Consider the following 18,875-nt stretch of genomic DNA (forward strand, 5'->3'; position numbering starts at 1 on the left):
AACCAAAATAGTTTACATAACACCCCCCAAATTTTTCTATTTGAAAGAGAATATTTTAAACAGAATCCCAGGAAGATAATATCTTTCATAGTGTTTATTGCATTTTTCATGCCCCTCACACTACATTTCAAACTACTTTGGTTACTCAGAACATAACATGGAGAGAAAATTAGCTGATTATTCTCATGTATCTTCTTGTCATATATCTAATTAAAGTTTTGTACCTTGTCCAAAACTACTTTCTAAAATAAACCAATTTAAGTCTACATTTATCAGTCAGGCTTAAAATGAAGAATGGCTTCACTCATTTCAACTATTCTCTGGCTAATAACTATGCTTAATTTGTAGTTTTATTTGGTTCCAAAATTTCTTCCAGGAAGAAAGCCTTTTCTTGTCCCACTGATTGATAACAGCACACGTGTTAGATCACATATCCCAAGAAGCCTGCATGTGAGCCAAGATATGAGTAATTTAATAACAAAACCCCATCATCTCACATTTGCTGCTTTTGTGAGTGATGGATCCCTTCAAAGAACAATGCCTTTCATCTCCAAAATTTTCATTACAGGTGTGATGATGATTTTTATTTCACTTAAAGATTATTCTTATGTTTAAACATTTCAAATGAAATCTTATTTATGAAAAAAAAAAAAGACAGACATGAACAAAATAGAAAAGCAGGGAGAATAGCTAGAAAGAAGAACACAAATCTTGGGCGTAAAATAATTAACAAGGAAATTAATTCTAGCTATCCAATAAGTACTTTATGTCCAACATTTTGCTGCTTTATTCCCATTCAATTTTAGCTTATTATATGCCTTACTTTCTTGCTTCTAATTATGTAGTCATTTCCGTTTCCTTCTTTATTTGTTCAACACAAACACTGAATAAGAACTACTGTCAGACTCTTCATATTATACAACATAAGCATCAAACAAAACAAATTTTATGTTTTGATATTTATTTTGCAATATGTTTTTGGTTTACAAACTTAATTATTATATAAAATAGTATTTACAAAACAGACTTGTCTATGACAAGGGAAATAACAATGTCAATCCGTGACACTTCAAGTTAAATTCTTTTAAGAATCCAAAGTGGTTAATCCACCTTTTATGTAATCATTAAGGAAAATTTCCTACTACCAACTCAGCAGGACCATATGAAGTGCTGCAAAAACGGAGTTTCTGGTCATAATCAGAAAACTGCTAAGATATTTTTCAAGTCCCTGCTTTCTTATGGAAATATAAAATCTACTTTTTCTCATGAAAAGTGTGTGTAACATGGCTCTTCAAACCAGACCTCGGTATCGTGTGGGTCCTGGGGTGCTCCTTGAAAACTGTGGCAACTTCCTGAGTTCCCTGACTAGTGATACCGGGGTGTGCACTGGAGGCAGGTTTTCTGAATCTAATTAAAGGTTTAAGGCATTGTTCCAGCCCCACATCCAAGTCCCTGGCAGGAGACAAGGCAATACATCCACATAGTCGTGTTTTTGTACAATTGGCAAAAGTAAGATATTTTAACCACCATCAGCTGAGACTGAGATCTCTTTCCCTTTCAGTTTCCCCTTTGTCACTTTCCCTCGGGTTGGGTGGTGCTGGAGCAGCTTAGGTGTGCTGTATTGCTTTGTTTTTCCTTTTCCTTTGGGAGGACCACCCAAATTGCATAAATTTCTCATAAAATCTGCATCAACGCGCCCCTCTGTGTGATAACAGTACCTGTTTTACAGGTATTTGTGCAGGTTAAAAGAGCTGACGGATGGTGCCAGGCACAGAGTGTATCCAATAGTTGCTAGGCATTATTATTCCCCCAAGAGTTTCTATGTCTAAGTCACAAAAGTAAGCATTCTATGTAATATGCTTTAAAAACTATGATTTTTCCCCACAAAAGGAATTTCTCCACCTCATGTAGGGGCTACATCACAATTTTCTTAGACTCTAGGCACTTGTGCCTCTTTGTTGAACCCCTTCATCCATTAAAATCTTTTTAAATGAGATAAACGTCCCAACCCACCAAGGACTCAAGAATCAGGGTAACACAAAAAGCAGCATCTTAAACAGGGGTTCAGGTACACATCCTGGAAGCCTGTTTTGCAAACAAGGTCTCAGAGATAATAGGAAGCATTAGTTTGGGCGTTTAAAATACATATGAATGAAGCTGGCCGTTAGAACACAAGTGGGGTCCATGTCTTACTGTGATACACACACTTTCATTTAGGGAGACTACTTTTCAGTGTACCTGATGGTGTTTTTTGTGCCCATTCTAGTTACATTATCAACAGGGAAATATTGCCTCAGAAAATAAGGTTCGTTTTGCCAATTTAGAAATTGCTTTGGAATTTCATCCAAAGGTCTCTTATAAAAACACGTTGGCCTTTGTGCTGGTGCATCAAATAAATCACAAATGAAACAAACAAGTTGGCTTCCTATTGAAGGTGTGTCTGCAGAGCCCTGTGACTCTGCGTGCCAGGGACTCCATCTGGCACATTTCTGAACTTTGCAAAATTAATTGTGCTGAAGAGAACACCATCAAACGTGTCCGGCATAGACGGTAAACATCTTCAAACCATGATTCTGCGCCATCAAACGCTCTCCAGCTAATTACATTTGGTGCATTACTCTGGACGAAAACCGAGGCCAAGTGAAACTGCGGAAATGGGAACAATGCAAGGAGGAAAAATCTCACCCCATTAAGAGATCCGTTTTTTCTAAGCACAAATAAGCCCACCACGCCTTGGAGGCAAGACTAGATGACTCCGAATGCCCCCGCAGGCCCTCTCTGGCCGAGCGAGCCCTGCGTGGGCAGGAGGAAAGTGACCGGAGTGGCAGCGCCCCAGCCCTTGGAGCATTACAAGTTATTCATAAAATCTAAGCAATCGCTCCCCGTGTCGTTCCCCCCGCCCCCAACCATCCGCGCCCCGGCATAGAGGCTAGTTTTCGAGTGTATTTACAGAGGAAGCTAAAACACGGCCGCAGGTCGTTCTCTCCTCCATGCAGTGTTTGCAATGCGCTTTCACAGCGTCTCGGGAGCCGCTCTCCTTGCAGGGCCGCCGCGCGCTAGGCCGGCCTTCCCGACCATTTGCACGGGCCAGGCCGCTCCTCTCCCCGACTCTTCCGTGACCTTCCGAGATGGGCCTCGCGACGGGACTCTCCGCGGAAGCACCACCCTCGGCGCTGGAGCCCCGCGCGCGGCCGCTCTCCTCCGGCTCCAGGGGGCGGCCCCGCGAAAAGCGCCGGACGCGCGCGGCCCCGCCGAGGGGCGACGGCGGGGGCGCGCGGGCGGCTTCCGGCGGGGGTGCGCGGGGCGGGGCCGGGGGCGGGGCCGGGACCCGGGTAGCGGCGCCCCCCGCCGAGCGGCGTGCAGGCACCGCCCCCGCGCGCCGCAGTCGGGGCTGGAGCGTCTCGCCAGTAGTGGTGGCCGTTACTGTTGCCTCCGCGCGTCCGTGGCGGCGGCGGCGTCCCCCGGAGCTCGCGGAGGGCAGCGGGCCGCCCCTCGCCCGCGGCCGCCTGCAGCAGCCCTGCTCTGGGACTGGCGGAGGCGAGACGGCGGAGGCGGCGGGTGGTGCCCGGCCCCCCTCCTCTCCGCCTCCAGCCCACGGGCGACTGCGAACTCCGGCAGCCCCCGGGCGGCGGCCGAGGATGGCTAGATAGCGGCGCGCAAGCGGCCCGTGAGTACTGGGAGCGGGTGGGCGCGGCGCGAGGCGTGGGGAGTGGGAGCCGCGGACCCCGGAGCCGGGTCCCCTGGGCGCATCGTCGCCGGCGCCGGGCGGCCGGCGCGGGGCTGGGGGCAGCGCTTCGGCCGGCTTTGGCCCCTGGGTCCGGGAGCGCTTGAGAGGAGTGACCCGGGCGGGGGATGGGGCGCACCAGGTCTCGCCGCTCTCCGCGCCCTTGGGCCACCCGGGCTCCAGGAGGACGCCGACTCCCCGGCCGCGAACTTCTGCCGCACGTAGGGCAGTAAGTTCTGAGGCCACAGGCTACCTGGGGGATGGGAAGGAGCTTTAATTTTTATTTTTCTTAAGTGATGTAATCAACCAAGTGACCCCCGTGCCTTATCTCTTTATTAAAGCCAGTTCGCTGTCCCTTCTGTATTCATGGTGTATTTGATTTCCCTTTATTTTATGTACTTGTATCCGAAGGTGCTATACTGATTGAATCCAGAGTTTAAGGAGTTGACCGTCAAACTTAGGCTTCATAATAGATTCCAGTTTTAAATGGATCGTTTCAAAAGACAGAGCTGGAATCATGAGTTCTGACCGACAGAAAATTCTGCACTTCACATGTTGTGAATTTACACCTTGAATAATGTGATTCTGGTTTCCACCTTCTGCATCCCCACCTTTGGCTACCAAAAATATATGAGGTGTTTTATTTGCGGTTGGGTACCTCTGTGCTCCTTTTTGTATGGGTGTGTTATTGCACTCAAATATTGATATAGCATATATGCTGCTACTGAATAGCATTTGTATGGAAATGAATTTCTCTGCATTTTTTACTGTGTTCATTTAAGATACGTTTTTTGACAGAAAGGTTTCAGCTTAAAGTTTGCCTTCTGATTTGTTTGTTTTCAGTTTCAGATTTGTATTTAATTAAAAAAATTTGCTGGGAGTAAAATGAAGTGACTTAGTAGTATCATTTGGTCAGGGGTCCAAAAATGATTCCTAAATTAAATTTAAAGCAAATTCCCCTTCCTAGAAAAGTGAAAGCGTTTGTTTAGTGCAAATGATGCTTGTCCCTTCGCTTAAATGCTGATTTTGCCACAGATCTGAAATCACATTTCACTAATATCAGAGGGTTCCTTGTCTTAGCCTGGCTGGGGAAAGGAAACCTAAGTATAGAGTATGTTTTTAAAAACACTGTCCTCTTACTTGTTTCACAGGTTGACTTTCTGTTTTATAGCCAAGGGGAAACTGTTGATTTGGAGACTTCATTAGGTAGTTACAAGCTCGATTTAAATTTCCCTTCCAAGAATTGAATTGAGGTTTATTTGCTTTGTAATAGGTGAGATCACAAGCTCGCCTCTCTAATTGCTGGAGAGTTGGATTCTTTTCTGGGAAATAAGGATCAAGAACTTTGCTGTCAAAGAGAACAAACTTCTGTGATTTTTGAAACCTTTCGTTTATTGATGGTCATTGTTCAATAATATGTTGGCAGTGATATAAATTATTATTAAAATTTACCACCATTATTTGTGGGACCAGCTGCTTATGCATCCTCTAGAAGATTCAGCATGTATAAAAAGCTATGGAGTGAAAAGTGTATCTCCTCTCCCCAACCCCCGACCCCTACTGCACCCTGTTCTCCCCAGGACCCTGTGTATATCTTTCCAGATAAAGCCTATGCTAGTATAAACATTTTGTATGTGTTCTTTTTATTTGTCTTTCCACAATTGAGGACACATTGTATACTCTGTTCTGCACCAGCTCCCCGCCCTCCCCTTCCCTCCCGGCAGAGTACTAAATCTTGGCAGCCTCTACATCAGTACCTAGGAGCTGTCTCATTCTCCAACAGCTGCGGAGTACTCCATTAAGGATGAGCCATCATTTATTTAACCTCTGCTTTATTGAGGTATGTGTAGTAGATGGTTTCTACTATTTTCCTATAGAACTGTTGTAAAACATTAGTTTCTGAGGTTTTTAAGTGAATTTCAATTATTCCCAAAGGCAGTGGTAACTTATTTCTTCGCATCATATTCCAGGAAATGAATGCCCCTTCTCTTCAGTGTACACTCTTTCCTTTTATATAATTTCCAAGTGATCCATAAGGGTCTCTGGTGTCTGTGGTGAAGCATGAGCCACCAGGGCCAATTACTAAGGTGGCATTCCTTGATTAACACCTTAGCTCTTTGTCTCAACAAAAGAAATAGAAGAACAGATATAAAATTTTAAGAATAATCTGTAAGAAAAATTCTTAGAGTTTAAATATTTTGAACATAGAGAAGAGGCTTATACCTTTGGTTAGGTTGGAGATAAAGGCAGGTCGTGTTTCGTAAAACTTGTTTGCCGTTAGGCACCAACACCCCTGCCTTCTGCAAATGATCACTGGTATGTCATATTTTAATGTTGCTATAATATGTTTATAAATTGTACACTTTGGGAGAAGGTTGCTCGTAACTCTTAAGGAGGAGTATGCTTTTAGAAAATATTTGGCCCTTTTAAATTAAAAATTGAGGTCTTTTAGAGTGCTTTTAAAACAATAAATTATAGAAGTAAGACTAATGCTAGCTAGCGGTTGAACCAAATACATTACAAAAATTTGAGTATTATTCAGTGTTGAGCTTTATATTTCCATTATGATTATTTTAGAGCTAATGTAAGAAGCTATAATAATCCTTTTTTTTAAATGACCAAGGAGACCTTTTCATGTTTAAGGTGTTTTGTTTTTCCTTTGTTATTTAGTACCTGTCATTGTACGAAACTGCTAATATTGGCTGTATTTGCTCTTCTTAAATAAGTATTTACTGAGCATGTGTTACATCCCAGGCAATTTTTAGAGACTAAGAATGTAGTAATGCACAGGATAGAGACCCCATTCTAATGAGTTCACCTGTTAGTGAGGGAGATGGATAAAAAGCAGAGAAGCAATAAAGACAGTAAGGTCTGAGTGAGACATGCTGGCAAAGTGATAAAAGAGGGTTGCTGGGATAAAGAGGGGCAGGGTGGGGCCGCTGTTTTAGACCGAGCAGCTCTGGAAGCCTCTCTGAGGTGAAGAAGTTTAAACCGAGAGTTGAGTGTGTTCTTGGAGATCTGGAGGAGTGGTGGTTCAGGCAGAGGGCATGGCTTGTGCAAAGGCCAGGCGGTGGGACCGAGTCTCGCACACCAGAGGAACAGACGGCCGCCAGTGTGGCTGGAGTTTCTTATCAAAAAGTGGCTGGTGGGAGAGAGAAGGCGCTGCGATGGGTGTCCTGGGCATTTGCAAATGGCAAGGAAGGTTCAATGGCGTGGGAGACAGACCTTGGATGGCGGGGTTCCTCCACCTGCTGGACGCTCCAGGAGAGCAGTTGTGGACCTGCTGCTTCTTCATTGCTTAGCCTGGGTCATAATGTGCTGTGACTGTTTAGAGAATTAACTAATAATTAGAGAGTTTAAGAAGTAATCTTGTCTGGTTTTACTCAAAATATTTAGATTTAGGAGTATTTAAGCTGAGTCTTCTGCATCTTGGCTGTGGCCCTTGACATTACCAGATCCATCCCACTGTTAAAGCACCTTCTCAGATTGTTGCTTTACGTGAGTTGCATTTTGTGTTCCAGAAATTAAACTATGAAGCCTTAAAAATGTGTGTATTTTCCAGGACATTATAGTGATTTCTGAGTAATTCAGTCAGAAGTTCCATCTTTGATTTCAGTGTATTAGCCCTTTGCTTAAGTGTAAAAATTTCAGAGAGGCCTTTTTTAGTACAGTGAATGTTTGAATTCTTTGGGGGCAGATTACAGACTAATGAGCCCATAAAATATATGTACTTTCTGCAGGTACTTTTATTCTCACAGGAAGAATGTGTGCCTGTTCTATTTTAGGGAGTATCAGGAACTGTGGTATTTCCTCTTCCCAACTTCTAATCTGTGTGTCATTCTAAATATATGTTCCTTTAGATTAATTGAAATCTTGGGGATTGAGTGTTGTGCCAAGCAATTGTTGTAGATGCCTAATTAGAATCTGTTGTCTTTTTCTTAACTGTGACTTTTGAGGTCCTGTCCAACATCAGGAGCTGTGACCTTGCAGAATGAGGGGATTTGATATTTTTATTTCCTGTTTGAATTGGTTGATACCTGAACCCAATAAGCTGCTCCCATGTAAGATAATTATATCTTCCAGCATTCTCGCATAAGCTCTGTGCACATGCTATGTGAAGGATGGATTCTGTGACTTTGAAATCTTAACTCAAGTTCCTTCTGTCTTTTGTCAGTCTCCTTGCAGCAAAAACCCTTCAAGCAAACCAGCAGACGCCCGTAAGCATCTGTTTTGTAGGTCACTGGAACATGTACCGGCCTAGGTGCTTGAGTCAAAGTGCAGGTGCTACTGCCTTTACATTTCCTTTGTGAACTGTAGAGATGGCAGGACTTCAGGCTGACTTTACACTGTCTACAGTTGACAACACATACATGCTTACCCGTCCTGGCTGCTCCTGTTTGCTTCTGTGGGCAGAGGTTGTATATATCAGTTACTGTCTTATGCTTTTATGTTGGAAGTTGAAGAAAACCTTTTAGTAGGTGAGTTTTTTCCCATACTTTTGCAGAAATGTGAGAAAACCTTGCCTCTACACATTCTTCTGGTTTGTAGGGCAGGTACAGAGGAAGACTTGGAGTCACACACCCAAAGCTGAGAATCTGCACCTGTATTATTAAGTGGTAGTATCCTGAAAGACCCCAGAAAGGTGCTAATGCTTGTAGAAAGTGTGTGGTTCTTCTCTAAGGGTGACTTGGGATACTGAGGCCCCTTGCCTTCCTCTCACAGCTTGCAGAAGCAGGCTTCTCCAAGGAGACCCTGGATCGGAGGACAGTTGAAATGGTGGTGGTGGGAACATGTGGTGGAAAGTAACAAGTGGTGGCAGACGGCATGCCCCCATTTCTCCTGTTAGAAATACTGGTGGGGCAGTGAGCTGTAGACATTCTGTAGACGGAACGTGCCTGTGACTGGGGGGTGAGAGTAAGCTGGAGCGAGATGAGACTCCACCACCACAACCCCAGTGCCGCAGCTGCCAGCACGCCACCTTAAAGCTGGGTGCCAGCCTTCCCAGCCACAGGCTTGGAGACCAGCCGCCACACCTCTGGCTCCTGTTTCACGTTTCATGCTGTGGTATTTATAGTGCAGTGCAAAAGCGAAGGACACAAGAACATTTTAGGATCCTTTTCAGAGAAACAGTTAAATTGGGAGCATAAATCTTCATCTGAGTGAAACCTGATCCTGTATTATCCCTTGAAGTTACCTGGATCGCCAGAGTTTTACTCTACATGTAAAATTTGGGAGGAAGGGACTGACAGCCTGATTCTGATTTCTAAGGAAGGACTATATGTAGTCCTATATATGGCTTAAAATCCAAAGTACTGACAGCAATAGGAGCTTAAGCATTCAAACAAAACCAAAGAAGGTATAGAATTTAAGAGCCAGAAAGGGCCTTGGATCTTCTGGTCAACTGTAAGTTTACTGCTAAAGAAACCAAGCCCCAGAGGTGTTTTCATTTGCCTAAGAATCCAGTAGTTCCAGACTTGCATTGTAACTGTGATTTGCTAATTCCTAACTGCAGGGCTCTGCGCTCCACTCTGGAACAGCAGGGGATCCGTGGGGTTCACTGCTGTGTCTCCATAGAACGATGCCCAGCCCACAGTAGACATTCAGATATTTATTGACTAAGTGAATATACAAGAGTTTTGAGAACTTAAGATTGCACCTTAACTGTAAGATGGTACTTACAAAATTTGAGAGAATATACAATAATTGTGAGTTTCTTTTTTTGTAAACAATAGAGCATGTTACTATTAGAGCCCAACAGTGAAGCCTGATATTAACCAGGTGGGCAAACAAAGATGTGGAGTCTTACTAGCTTGGCATTTTTCAGAGCCCAGTGTCACTAGATTTTTTTTTTTTTAACATTGATTCTGTTCATTCTGCTGGGATCTGCTGTCAGAGTTTTATATTTTGTATTTGAAAACATGTGTAATGTAAAATCCAACATTTATTGTCCACATTGTTTGCTATTTTTCTCAATATGTTTTATCAATAGTTTCACTGTTTTTAAAACTTAGAGCTGTATAGGGATTTGACTGTTCAAAAACAAACCTTGCTAACTATTAGGTTTGGGGGATTGTCACTTTCGAATGCTGCTGGTGGGTATATTCAATTGTTACAACTTTCCAGGAGGGTAATTTTGCATTACTCATCGAAAGCCTCAAAAATGTGCCATGTCCCTTAGTCAGGCATTTCCACCACTAGGAATTTAAACTAAGGGGAAAAAAAAATAAAGCCTGTGTATGGAGACCAATCTATAGCAGTGGTTCTCGCCTACATAGGCATGTGGGCCCCATGTTCCTGTCAGTCGCTTTCTCCTGGCACAGTGATTCTTCCCTTGATGGGAAGCCCACGTAGTGGGGTATCTCAGAATTGGGCGGGGGAGTCCTCTCCCAAATTAGGAAAAACCTCATCTCCAAATTCTGGTGACCTCCATGAAAAGTACACCAAAAAACCCAACCTCTAATTTGCAAAAATGATTTTTGCAGCTTCATTTATGATAGTTATAAACTAGAAACAAATGCTCAATAATAGGGATATTGATTACATAAATTGTGGCATACACATGTAATGGAAAACCCTTTCTTCATTGACACTGAGGTAGGGAAGTATTTATTGATGTAGAAAGATATTCTGAGTTTGTAAACTGAAAAAGCAAATTGCAAAACAGTATGTGTAACTTGATCTAGGAGTGTTTTTTTTGGTCTTGGAGAAAGAGGCAGAGAGCTCAAGCAAGCGAGTTAGAGCCTCAGTTTTCTACCTGTTATGTAGGAAAATGCCAGGAAGACTATACACCAAATGCTGTGTGTTTGTGTTGAAAGTACAGGTGACTCCTATTTTTAGAGTCTAGCGGGCTCCAGTCCATAGGGGTCGCCAAAGAGTCAGACAAGACTTAACGACTAAACAACAACCATTTTTGGTTTCCTGGATTTCCAACATTTAAAGCATATTTTATAGCGAAGGGAAGGAGAACAGATTCCCTTTTTGATCTACTGGTTGTGTGAACTTGAGCACTTTCTGTGTCTGATTTCTTACCTGTAAAAGGGAATAATAATATCCAGCTCATGGTGCCCACAGCTAGTATGTGTTAGGTAAATGCTACCTTGCCTTCACAATTCTGTTATGATTAAGGCCAGTATTCCTACTAAGACAGATTTCTAAGCAGAATAGCTTATATCAACTCTTGTAAGAAGCGTTTTAAGGCATTCTGATGAAATATTGCATTACTTCTGGTCACTGGGAAATACTTTGTTATTATTTACTTTAAAACTGCAGTGCTTTCCATTGCCAAGAGATTTTGAGTCAAAAGCTTTTTTTTCCTCTTTTGTTGTCGACTTTAACAATCCTGTATGAGAAGTTCTTGAATGTCAGGGTCCAATCTTTTGTACTCATAGAGTTGTTAAAATGAAATGTGATTCATTCACTCAACAACTATTGAGGGCTTTTTTTCTCCCAGTCAGGGGGTAGGCATCAAATAGGCAGCAGTGCCCAGGGAAGACACACCCTCACTACTTGAGTGCCGTGGCAGGTGGCCAGGGCAGTCCAAGGCCAGGAGGCATACCTGCTCAGTAAGCCTGTGTTACCGCGGCTGGCAGTCAAGTGGGCCTCATTTCCTCTCCTGCAATTGTGAAAGAAACTATGTTGTTATGTTACTTGTCAGTGAACACAGCCATTGCCTCCTGCTTGATCCACGAAGTACAGGAGGTGCTGACTAGGTTATTTCACCTTGACATTCTCTGATGATTTAGTGATGACTTGTGTGAAGAAGGCTGAGTGCTGAAGAATTGATGCTTTTGAACTGTGGTGTTGGAGAAGACTCTTGAGAGTCCCTTGGACTGCAAGGAGATCCAACCAGTCCATTCTGAAGAAGATCAACCCTGGGATTTCTTTGGAAGGAATGATGCTAAAGCTGAAACTCCAGTACTTTGGCCACCTCATGCAATGAGTTGGCTCATTGGAAAAGACTCTGATGCTGGGAGGGATTGGGGGCAGGAGGAGAAGGGGACAACAGAGGATGAGATGGCTGGATGGCATCACTGAGTCAATGGACGTGAGTCTGAGTGAACTCTGGGAGATGGTAATGGACAGGGAGGCCTGGCGTGCTGCGATTCATGGGGTTGCAAAGAGTCCGATATGACTGAGCGACTGAACTGAACTGAACTGTGTTACACATCTGTTAGAATATCCTGGGCTAACAGTCTTAAAATTGCTACTATGTATCTTCTGTGAAGGACATGCCTTCTTGAGATTATTTTATGTAAAATTACTGAAATAGGTTCCTATTCATGAATTTAGGATGGATGGATATCCATGGCTATAGCGTTTGAAAAATTCTAGCACATGGTCTCACTGAGGATGAGGCAGTAAAACCTGCAGTTTAAAGTGAGGTTTCCATTTGACAGTCATATCAAAATACATTAATTCTGTAATTTATTTTTTGAGTCGAGACAGTTCTTTTAAAGTTGGCAGCAGCTGTAAATATTTTGATATAAAATAAACCCTCCGTGTTCATGAAAAACGTCTTAGGACCTTTATGACAAATATTGACCTCGCATTTTATTTTTCTCATATAGCCTAATAAGATAAAATGGCATCATAAATCATTTTTTTCTTATTCCTGTGGCGAATGCATGTAGAAGTCATGTCACAGATTGGAGCCACTCGCAAAGCCAACGTTTTATTCCTTCTTTATCTCACATTTTTTTCGATCTATACCTCTGCTTTCCATGGTCCACTCTGCTCCCCTGGCCTCTGCTGGAACCAGCAATTGGCCTTCTTGTTTTTATTCGGGTGGGGGGTTCCCTGGTCACAAATGCTCTTTCCCTGTCTTGAGATACACTGAGTATGGAATAGGAAATGGAGAGCAGCACAGCTGTGTTGACCTGTAGACATTAGACTGTTGGCTCTGTTGGCTGGGTGTAGAGTTTATCCAACTCACTGTTTTCTCAAATGCCAGCTTCAATGAAATTACAGACAACTGTGTTTTGGAACTTTTCAATTCACAAATCGTCAAAATTGTGATTGCTGTACTCACGCATTCCATGGGCTGCATTTCTGGGATCATACTCTAATGCTTACAGCGACAAAAGAGGTCACAGATGCTGCTAAGTGGGTGTGATGTGCCTTTTGTCTTAATGCTTTTGATAAAAGCCATAAGAAATATTTGATATATTTACTTTCTTCTTAATTCTGCTGCATGGTAGACAACACTGGATGCTTGGTGACTGAAATTTGTCTCAGTTTGGGGAATCCATAAGGAAAGACACTGAGGAGGGTTGGATCAGGAGTAGTGTCAGCTGAGTTTTGAAGGACAAGTTGGTGTTCGTTAAGTGGATAAGAACGAGTGGAGTGGGAAAGACATTCTGGGTAGAGGGTAAGGTGTTCAATGACACACAGGACAGCAGAGCCTGGTGCTTTTGTTGGAACTTGAATACAGGGCCAGTGCGGGCAGAGGCCTGAAGTTAGCTTGGAACAGCAGAGAGCCTCCTGCCATGATGACAGCTGGCACCTTCTCCATAGGCCAGGGACAGCCAGGGGAAATTTCAGGCATGTGAGACCACTGGTTCAGAGCGTGACTCCAGGTTGTGTCACGGAGGCCTGGGAATCCAACAACCTGGAATCCAGGAATCCAGCAACCTGGCAGGAGTGTAGACCAAAGGGGAGGTGCCCCAACAGGACCCCAGCCAGGCCTGGCCCTAAAAATTTGTCTTTATTTTCCTAATAATGTTGGGGCAGTGTTTCCTAATAATGACATGCGCAGCAGTAATGACTCTCTTCTTCCCATGCTCGATCCATCACACCCTTTTCTTAAAACATAAGCTTCTATTCAGTGACTGAGTCGTGTCTGACTCTTCGCGACCCCGGAGAGTGCAGCACGCCAGGTTTCCCTGTCCTTCACTCTCTCTGAGTTTGCTAGTCAGTGAAGGCATTCAGTGTGTTTAAAGCTCTCAGATCTGCTGATGCCTTACCCTTACACGTTTAAAAGCTCAAGTGATCCTCAGTGTGGGTGGTTATAAAACGGAGTAGGTGAAGTGGAAGTGAGGAGGTCGCCACTTAAGCTAAAGGTGTTGGTCAGAAGGCAAAAGCTTTCCGTTATAAGATGAAGTCTGGGAATTGCTAGTTAATAGCACTGTACAGTGTCGTATACCTGAAATGTGTTGTGAGAGTAAAGCCTAAGCGTTTTTACCACACCCAGAAGAGAAGACTGCTGTGAGGTGACGTGAGCTTGGTCGTGGTAATCGTTTCACATTGCACACATGTACATATCGAATCATCACGTTGTGTTCTTCACATCCAGACAGTTTTGCTTGTCAAATTATATCCCAGTAAAGCTGGGGAAAAAATAGGGAGTAGATTGCACCAGTGGAGAAAAAAGATACGAATACTTAAGAGTATGGTTTATATTGAAGTAAGAATTTATAATAGTTTGGACAGTAATAAAGGTAACTGTAATAGCTTATGATTTTTATATTAATAATAATTTAATGTTAGGTTATCTACTTATTTTTTAGACTAAAAATGAATCCCTCAATTTTAATACCACAAGAAGACAAGATTTCAGACATTATGATAAAATAAGTAGGCGGTAGAGTTGTCCCTCTTCTTGTTATTTTGGCGGTTTTATTACATTATTGGCCCACTTCATCAACCAGTCGGTTTTTTTTTTCCCCCACACGTTGCTGTTAAGTCACATCTCCTCTAAACTGTACAGTTTTTTATGTGTTATTGTTACCATCGCCATCATTTTATTTGAGACCCTGAAATTATTAATGCTAAATTTATCTTATTGAATTAGTTTGTTAAATTAATTATAAGAATCTTCATTATTACATCCAGTATATTTGTTATTTTGCCCATCTTTTGGTCCACAAATTTGATGAATATGATTCCTGTATCATCTTCCATTTCATTAATGAAAATGTCAAGGAAAACAGAACTCTGCCACATCTTTCCATAATCTTCATCTAGCTTGGCATCACAGGTTAATTAGCACCCCTTGGGTAGGATTGATCACTTTGGGAAAGAGCCCTCGTCCCTCTTTTTATACAACCGGTATCCCTCCATCTTGCTCATAAACCCCTTTCAGATGTCAGGAAAGGTCTTTTCAGAGCCAAACCCTTCGTGTCTGATTCTGACACTGGCTTTTCCAACTCATTGGCCTCGTCAAGTGAGGGGTTAGGTGGGGCTGGGTTACGTTGAATTAGGGTTCCTTGCCTAATGCGTTCCGTAACCTTATCCAGGATCAATGTCAAGCTCAGGTGTCTCTGGTCGATAGTATCTGCTGTCCTGATTGAATGCCCCTTTCCAGGATAGTTTCGACAAATGCCAATTATTTCAGGTTCTGTTTTGTCATCCTCTGTCCCACCTTATGCAGAAGACTCAAGTATAACGTTAGGTAAGTGCTGTGCTTCCTCATACTTAGAAGACCTTATAACCCTGGTCAGATGCTCAAGGTTTCATTTGTTTTTTTGATAAGCATTCATATTCTAAAATGATGCCTAGGCTATTAAGATCTGGAATTAAAGAATACAACCAATTGAAAAGGTATTTGAATTCTTTTGGAGAAGGGAATCTTCAAATTCCAACTCTGAAGAATGTTAAGAAAACATGTAGGCACATTTTGGTCAATATCTGTGCCCTGAAATATATGTCTTCAGTTTATATTTTAGGGTTATTCCGCAACAAGACAAGATTTTTTTTTCATGCTGATGCATTCTGAAACAGGTTGCTAAATGGTGCCTTAAGAATTGTAGTTGGCCTGCAAATGTGTTTTGTTTGGCTTACCTACTGATTTTTGAAGAAGGAATTAGTTGCCAACATTTAAAAATAAAGATTTCACATTAAAGAGTGGGGGGAAACACCAAAACCCCTGCATTTCTGCCTCTTTGTGAAAACCTTGAAGATCTGTGACTCTGCCAGACTCTCCTGCCTGGTGGTAATATGGAAGTAAGGTGCTAACTGGGGGCTGCCCACCACAGCTTTCCCATCCTCACTGCACTCCTGGGGCCAGTGTCGCCCCCTTCATCAGCCTGGCCCTTGTGGTATGTCTCAGCACCTGCTGAGTCATAGCTGACCAATTGGAAATGTACTTTGAGCCGGAAGGAGAATAGTAGGATGGTAGCTGTTTGCTGTGTTGCCCCCTGACATTGACTGCCTGACCCTTGGCCTGCTGTGGTGGTTGGAAGGGCTTGGTAGAGTGAGGGGTGTTTCCACCAGGAACAGCGCTCAGCTGACCAGGGTTGGGAGCAGCATTGCTGTTTACATTCTAGATCTCCCAGTTCACAGACGTGACAGGGAAGGTATCCCATGAGGAAAACAGCTGTAGGGCCCTGGGTCATAGCTGTGTGATTTTAGAGATAGGAGGGGCTTTGTCCAAGGCCCCATGCCTGCTGCCTAGTGAGTGGAATGAGGACTGGAGCCCTGGACCCACTGCCCCACTTCAGTGAATTCTGCTCCACGGTTAGTGGAATGGTCTAGACATGAGATTTGTAATCAGCTGCTGCTGCTGCTAAGTCGCTTCAGTCGTGTCCGACTCTGTGCGACCCCATAGATGGCAGCCCACCAGGCTTCCCTCTCCCTGGGATTCTCCAGGCAAGAATACTGGAGTGGGTTGCCACTGCCTCCTCCAATGTGTGAAAGTGAAAAGTGAAAGGGAAGTCGCTCAGTTGTGTCCGACTCTTCGCGACCCCATGGACTGCAGCCCACCAGGCTCCTCCATCGATGGGATTTTCCAGGCAAGAGTGCTGGGGTGGGGTGCCATCACCTTCTCCGTTTGTAAGCAGACGTAGATCTAAATCTAAGTTCTCCTCCTGACTAGCTATGTGACCTCAAGCAAATGTCAGAAACCTCTCTGTGCCTCATTTTTCTTGTTATACAAAGGACAATCATGATACGACCTCCATAATGTTGTTAATGGGATTAAATCCACTTTTGGATTTGAAGAACTTAAAACAGTGCCTTGCCTATTATAAATAATACATAAACAATGCATGATATCTGAAAAATAGTAGTTATGAATTACATACTAAGGTTGGCTCAGCTAAACCCACCATTTCACCAGCTCGAAAGTATGATATAATTATCAACTTTTTTCATTTTAGAGTTTAGAAAGAGCTTTAAGGATAGTTTTATTTCATCTGTTTTATAAAAACTCCTCCAGCAGTGTGAGCCAATATTGTTTTTTTTAATTCACAAATGTATCTATAGCAGATAGATGCATTCAAAAGCATAGCATTCAGCTTTCTCTTCAGAATGTAAAGAAATAATTGGGTATCATCAAAATATTGTAAGTCTTTACCCAGGATGCCATTTGGGTGGATTTATTCAGTTCGCTCAATAAACGTGTATTGCATATAAAGCTCTCTTAGATGCAGGAGTGTTGTTAAGAGGAATCTCTGCTCTTAGGTAACTTTTAATGGGGGTGGGAAGGGGGGCAAGAATAATCTTTGAGATACCTGTACGGTGTAATAAGTGACCGAAGTGGAAATGCAGCATCAATGCAGCAGGAACATCAGGAGACCGCAGTATCTGGGCTTGCGGGTCTTAGAAAGAGCCGGGAGGCAGAGACGCCCCAGGGACAGGAGTAGAAGGGCGGTAGATGTGACAGCCTCCAGGCATTCAGCCTGAAGTGTGGATGAATGATGAAACTTAGATGGTCATGCTGTTCAGAGCTAGGTGAGTCACTGTGGAAGATGGACTGTGGGAAGCCCCTGCCCGAGACCATGGGATTAGTCAGGTAGTGATGTGGGTGACCTTTGGCAGAGATTCCGGTGAGGGTCTACCAGAGCAGTGGGGGTGGAAATAGGGGTAGGTTCTAGGGCAAAGAGTCAAGGCATGTTTGGGAGGTAAAACTGGTGAATAGGTGGAAGGAGTGGGGAGAAGTTGAGCATGACCCAGGAGAGGCTGGTGCTGTGCATGGGAATAGGGCTTGGCAGGGGGTAGGTTTGGAAGGGGAAGTGAGTTTAATTCTGCACATGTGGAGTTTTTGAGGAATCTGTGAAATATCTAAGTGGGTATGTAGCATCAAAATATTTTGTCATTCCTCAAAGACCTCATTTGCATGGGTTTCTGTAGATAGAAGTTGTCCAGTCGATGCTTAATCTATAACTGGGAAGATAACAATTCTGGAAATGCATATTTAAAAGTCATTAGTTATGCCATGCCATGCCAGGTTGCTTCAGCTGCGTCCACCTCTGCCGCCTGCCAGGCTCCTTCTGTCCGTGGCATTTCCCAGGCAAGAACACTGGAGTGGGTTGTTATGCCCTCCTTCAGGGGATCTTCCTGACCCAGGAATAGAACCCACATCTCTCACGTCTCCTGCACTGGCAGGTGGGTTCTTTACCATTAGCACATTAGTTATGAGTGATGGTTAAAGCCACAAGAATAGAGTATGCTGTTCAGTGAAAGAATGTGTGATGAAGGAACAGTGGCTTAAAGGAGTTCCACGAAGGAAAGTGAGAAGGAATGGAGTCCTAATTGCATCCCAGGTCAGTGGAGGAAGGATTGTGTTATTTAATAACCAGCACTGGGACAAGTAGTAACCTTGATGGGGAGAGGGGAGAGCTGGGTCCCTGGCCCTTACTGTTCACCACAGTTAATTTCATATGGATTCAAGTCTAAAATGTTAAAAGTCTTAATTGTACTTGAAGACAGTGACAAAGATTAGATATTTCACAGATTTCTCAAAGGTGACAAGTTATAGAATCTTTGCATGAGAAAGAAGTTTACAGTCAAAAACGATAAAGAACAGAATTGAGAAGTCTGAAAGTCAAACAGAAACTTCACTGGAAAGTAAGAAAGCAAACTGGGATATATATTTGCAATGTATATAACAGAGTTAATGTGCATATTGTGATATTTCTTTCTAATTGAGCAGTAAGGAATAATGCCTAATTAAAAAGAGAGGCAAAAGATAGAACAAGCAGTTTGCAAATAAAGCATTGTACATCACCAGGAAACATACGAAAATGTATTTTGATTACATAAGCAAGGAAATAAAATTTTTGGAATAAAATAAAACAGTTGGAAGAGATTAAAATTTTTTAAAAAAGAAGAGAGTGATACAGCAAGGGTATCAAGATACCCTTGATACAGCAAGAGTATGGGCAAGCATGGACTGGGAAATGGAGCTGCTCCTGGTTCTTTCTGAAGGTGAGCT

General features: G+C 43.1%; 2 protein-coding genes across 2 annotated transcripts in view; one reads left to right on the plus strand and one right to left on the minus strand.

Moving 5' to 3' along the window:
• On the minus strand, positions 2,930 to 7,019 carry LOC108638393 (translation initiation factor IF-2-like). The gene is made up of 2 exons (XM_018065474.1): positions 6,950 to 7,019; positions 2,930 to 3,936 (listed from the first exon to the last, which is right to left on the minus strand). The coding sequence occupies exons 1-2, from the start codon at positions 7,017 to 7,019 to the stop codon at positions 2,930 to 2,932; spliced, it is 1,077 nt and encodes a 358-aa protein (XP_017920963.1).
• LIFR (leukemia inhibitory factor receptor alpha) overlaps positions 3,380 to 18,875 on the plus strand; it is a 78,650-nt gene continuing 63,154 nt past the window's right edge. Inside the window, exon 1 of the mRNA XM_018065593.1 lies at positions 3,380 to 3,667. The gene's annotated coding sequence lies outside the window, so the exon portion shown is untranslated. The remainder of the gene's footprint in view (positions 3,668 to 18,875) is intronic.

The sequence above is a fragment of the Capra hircus genome, chromosome 20, assembly GCF_001704415.2.
Source record: "Capra hircus breed San Clemente chromosome 20, ASM170441v1, whole genome shotgun sequence".
Classification (NCBI taxonomy): domain Eukaryota; kingdom Metazoa; phylum Chordata; class Mammalia; order Artiodactyla; family Bovidae; genus Capra; species Capra hircus.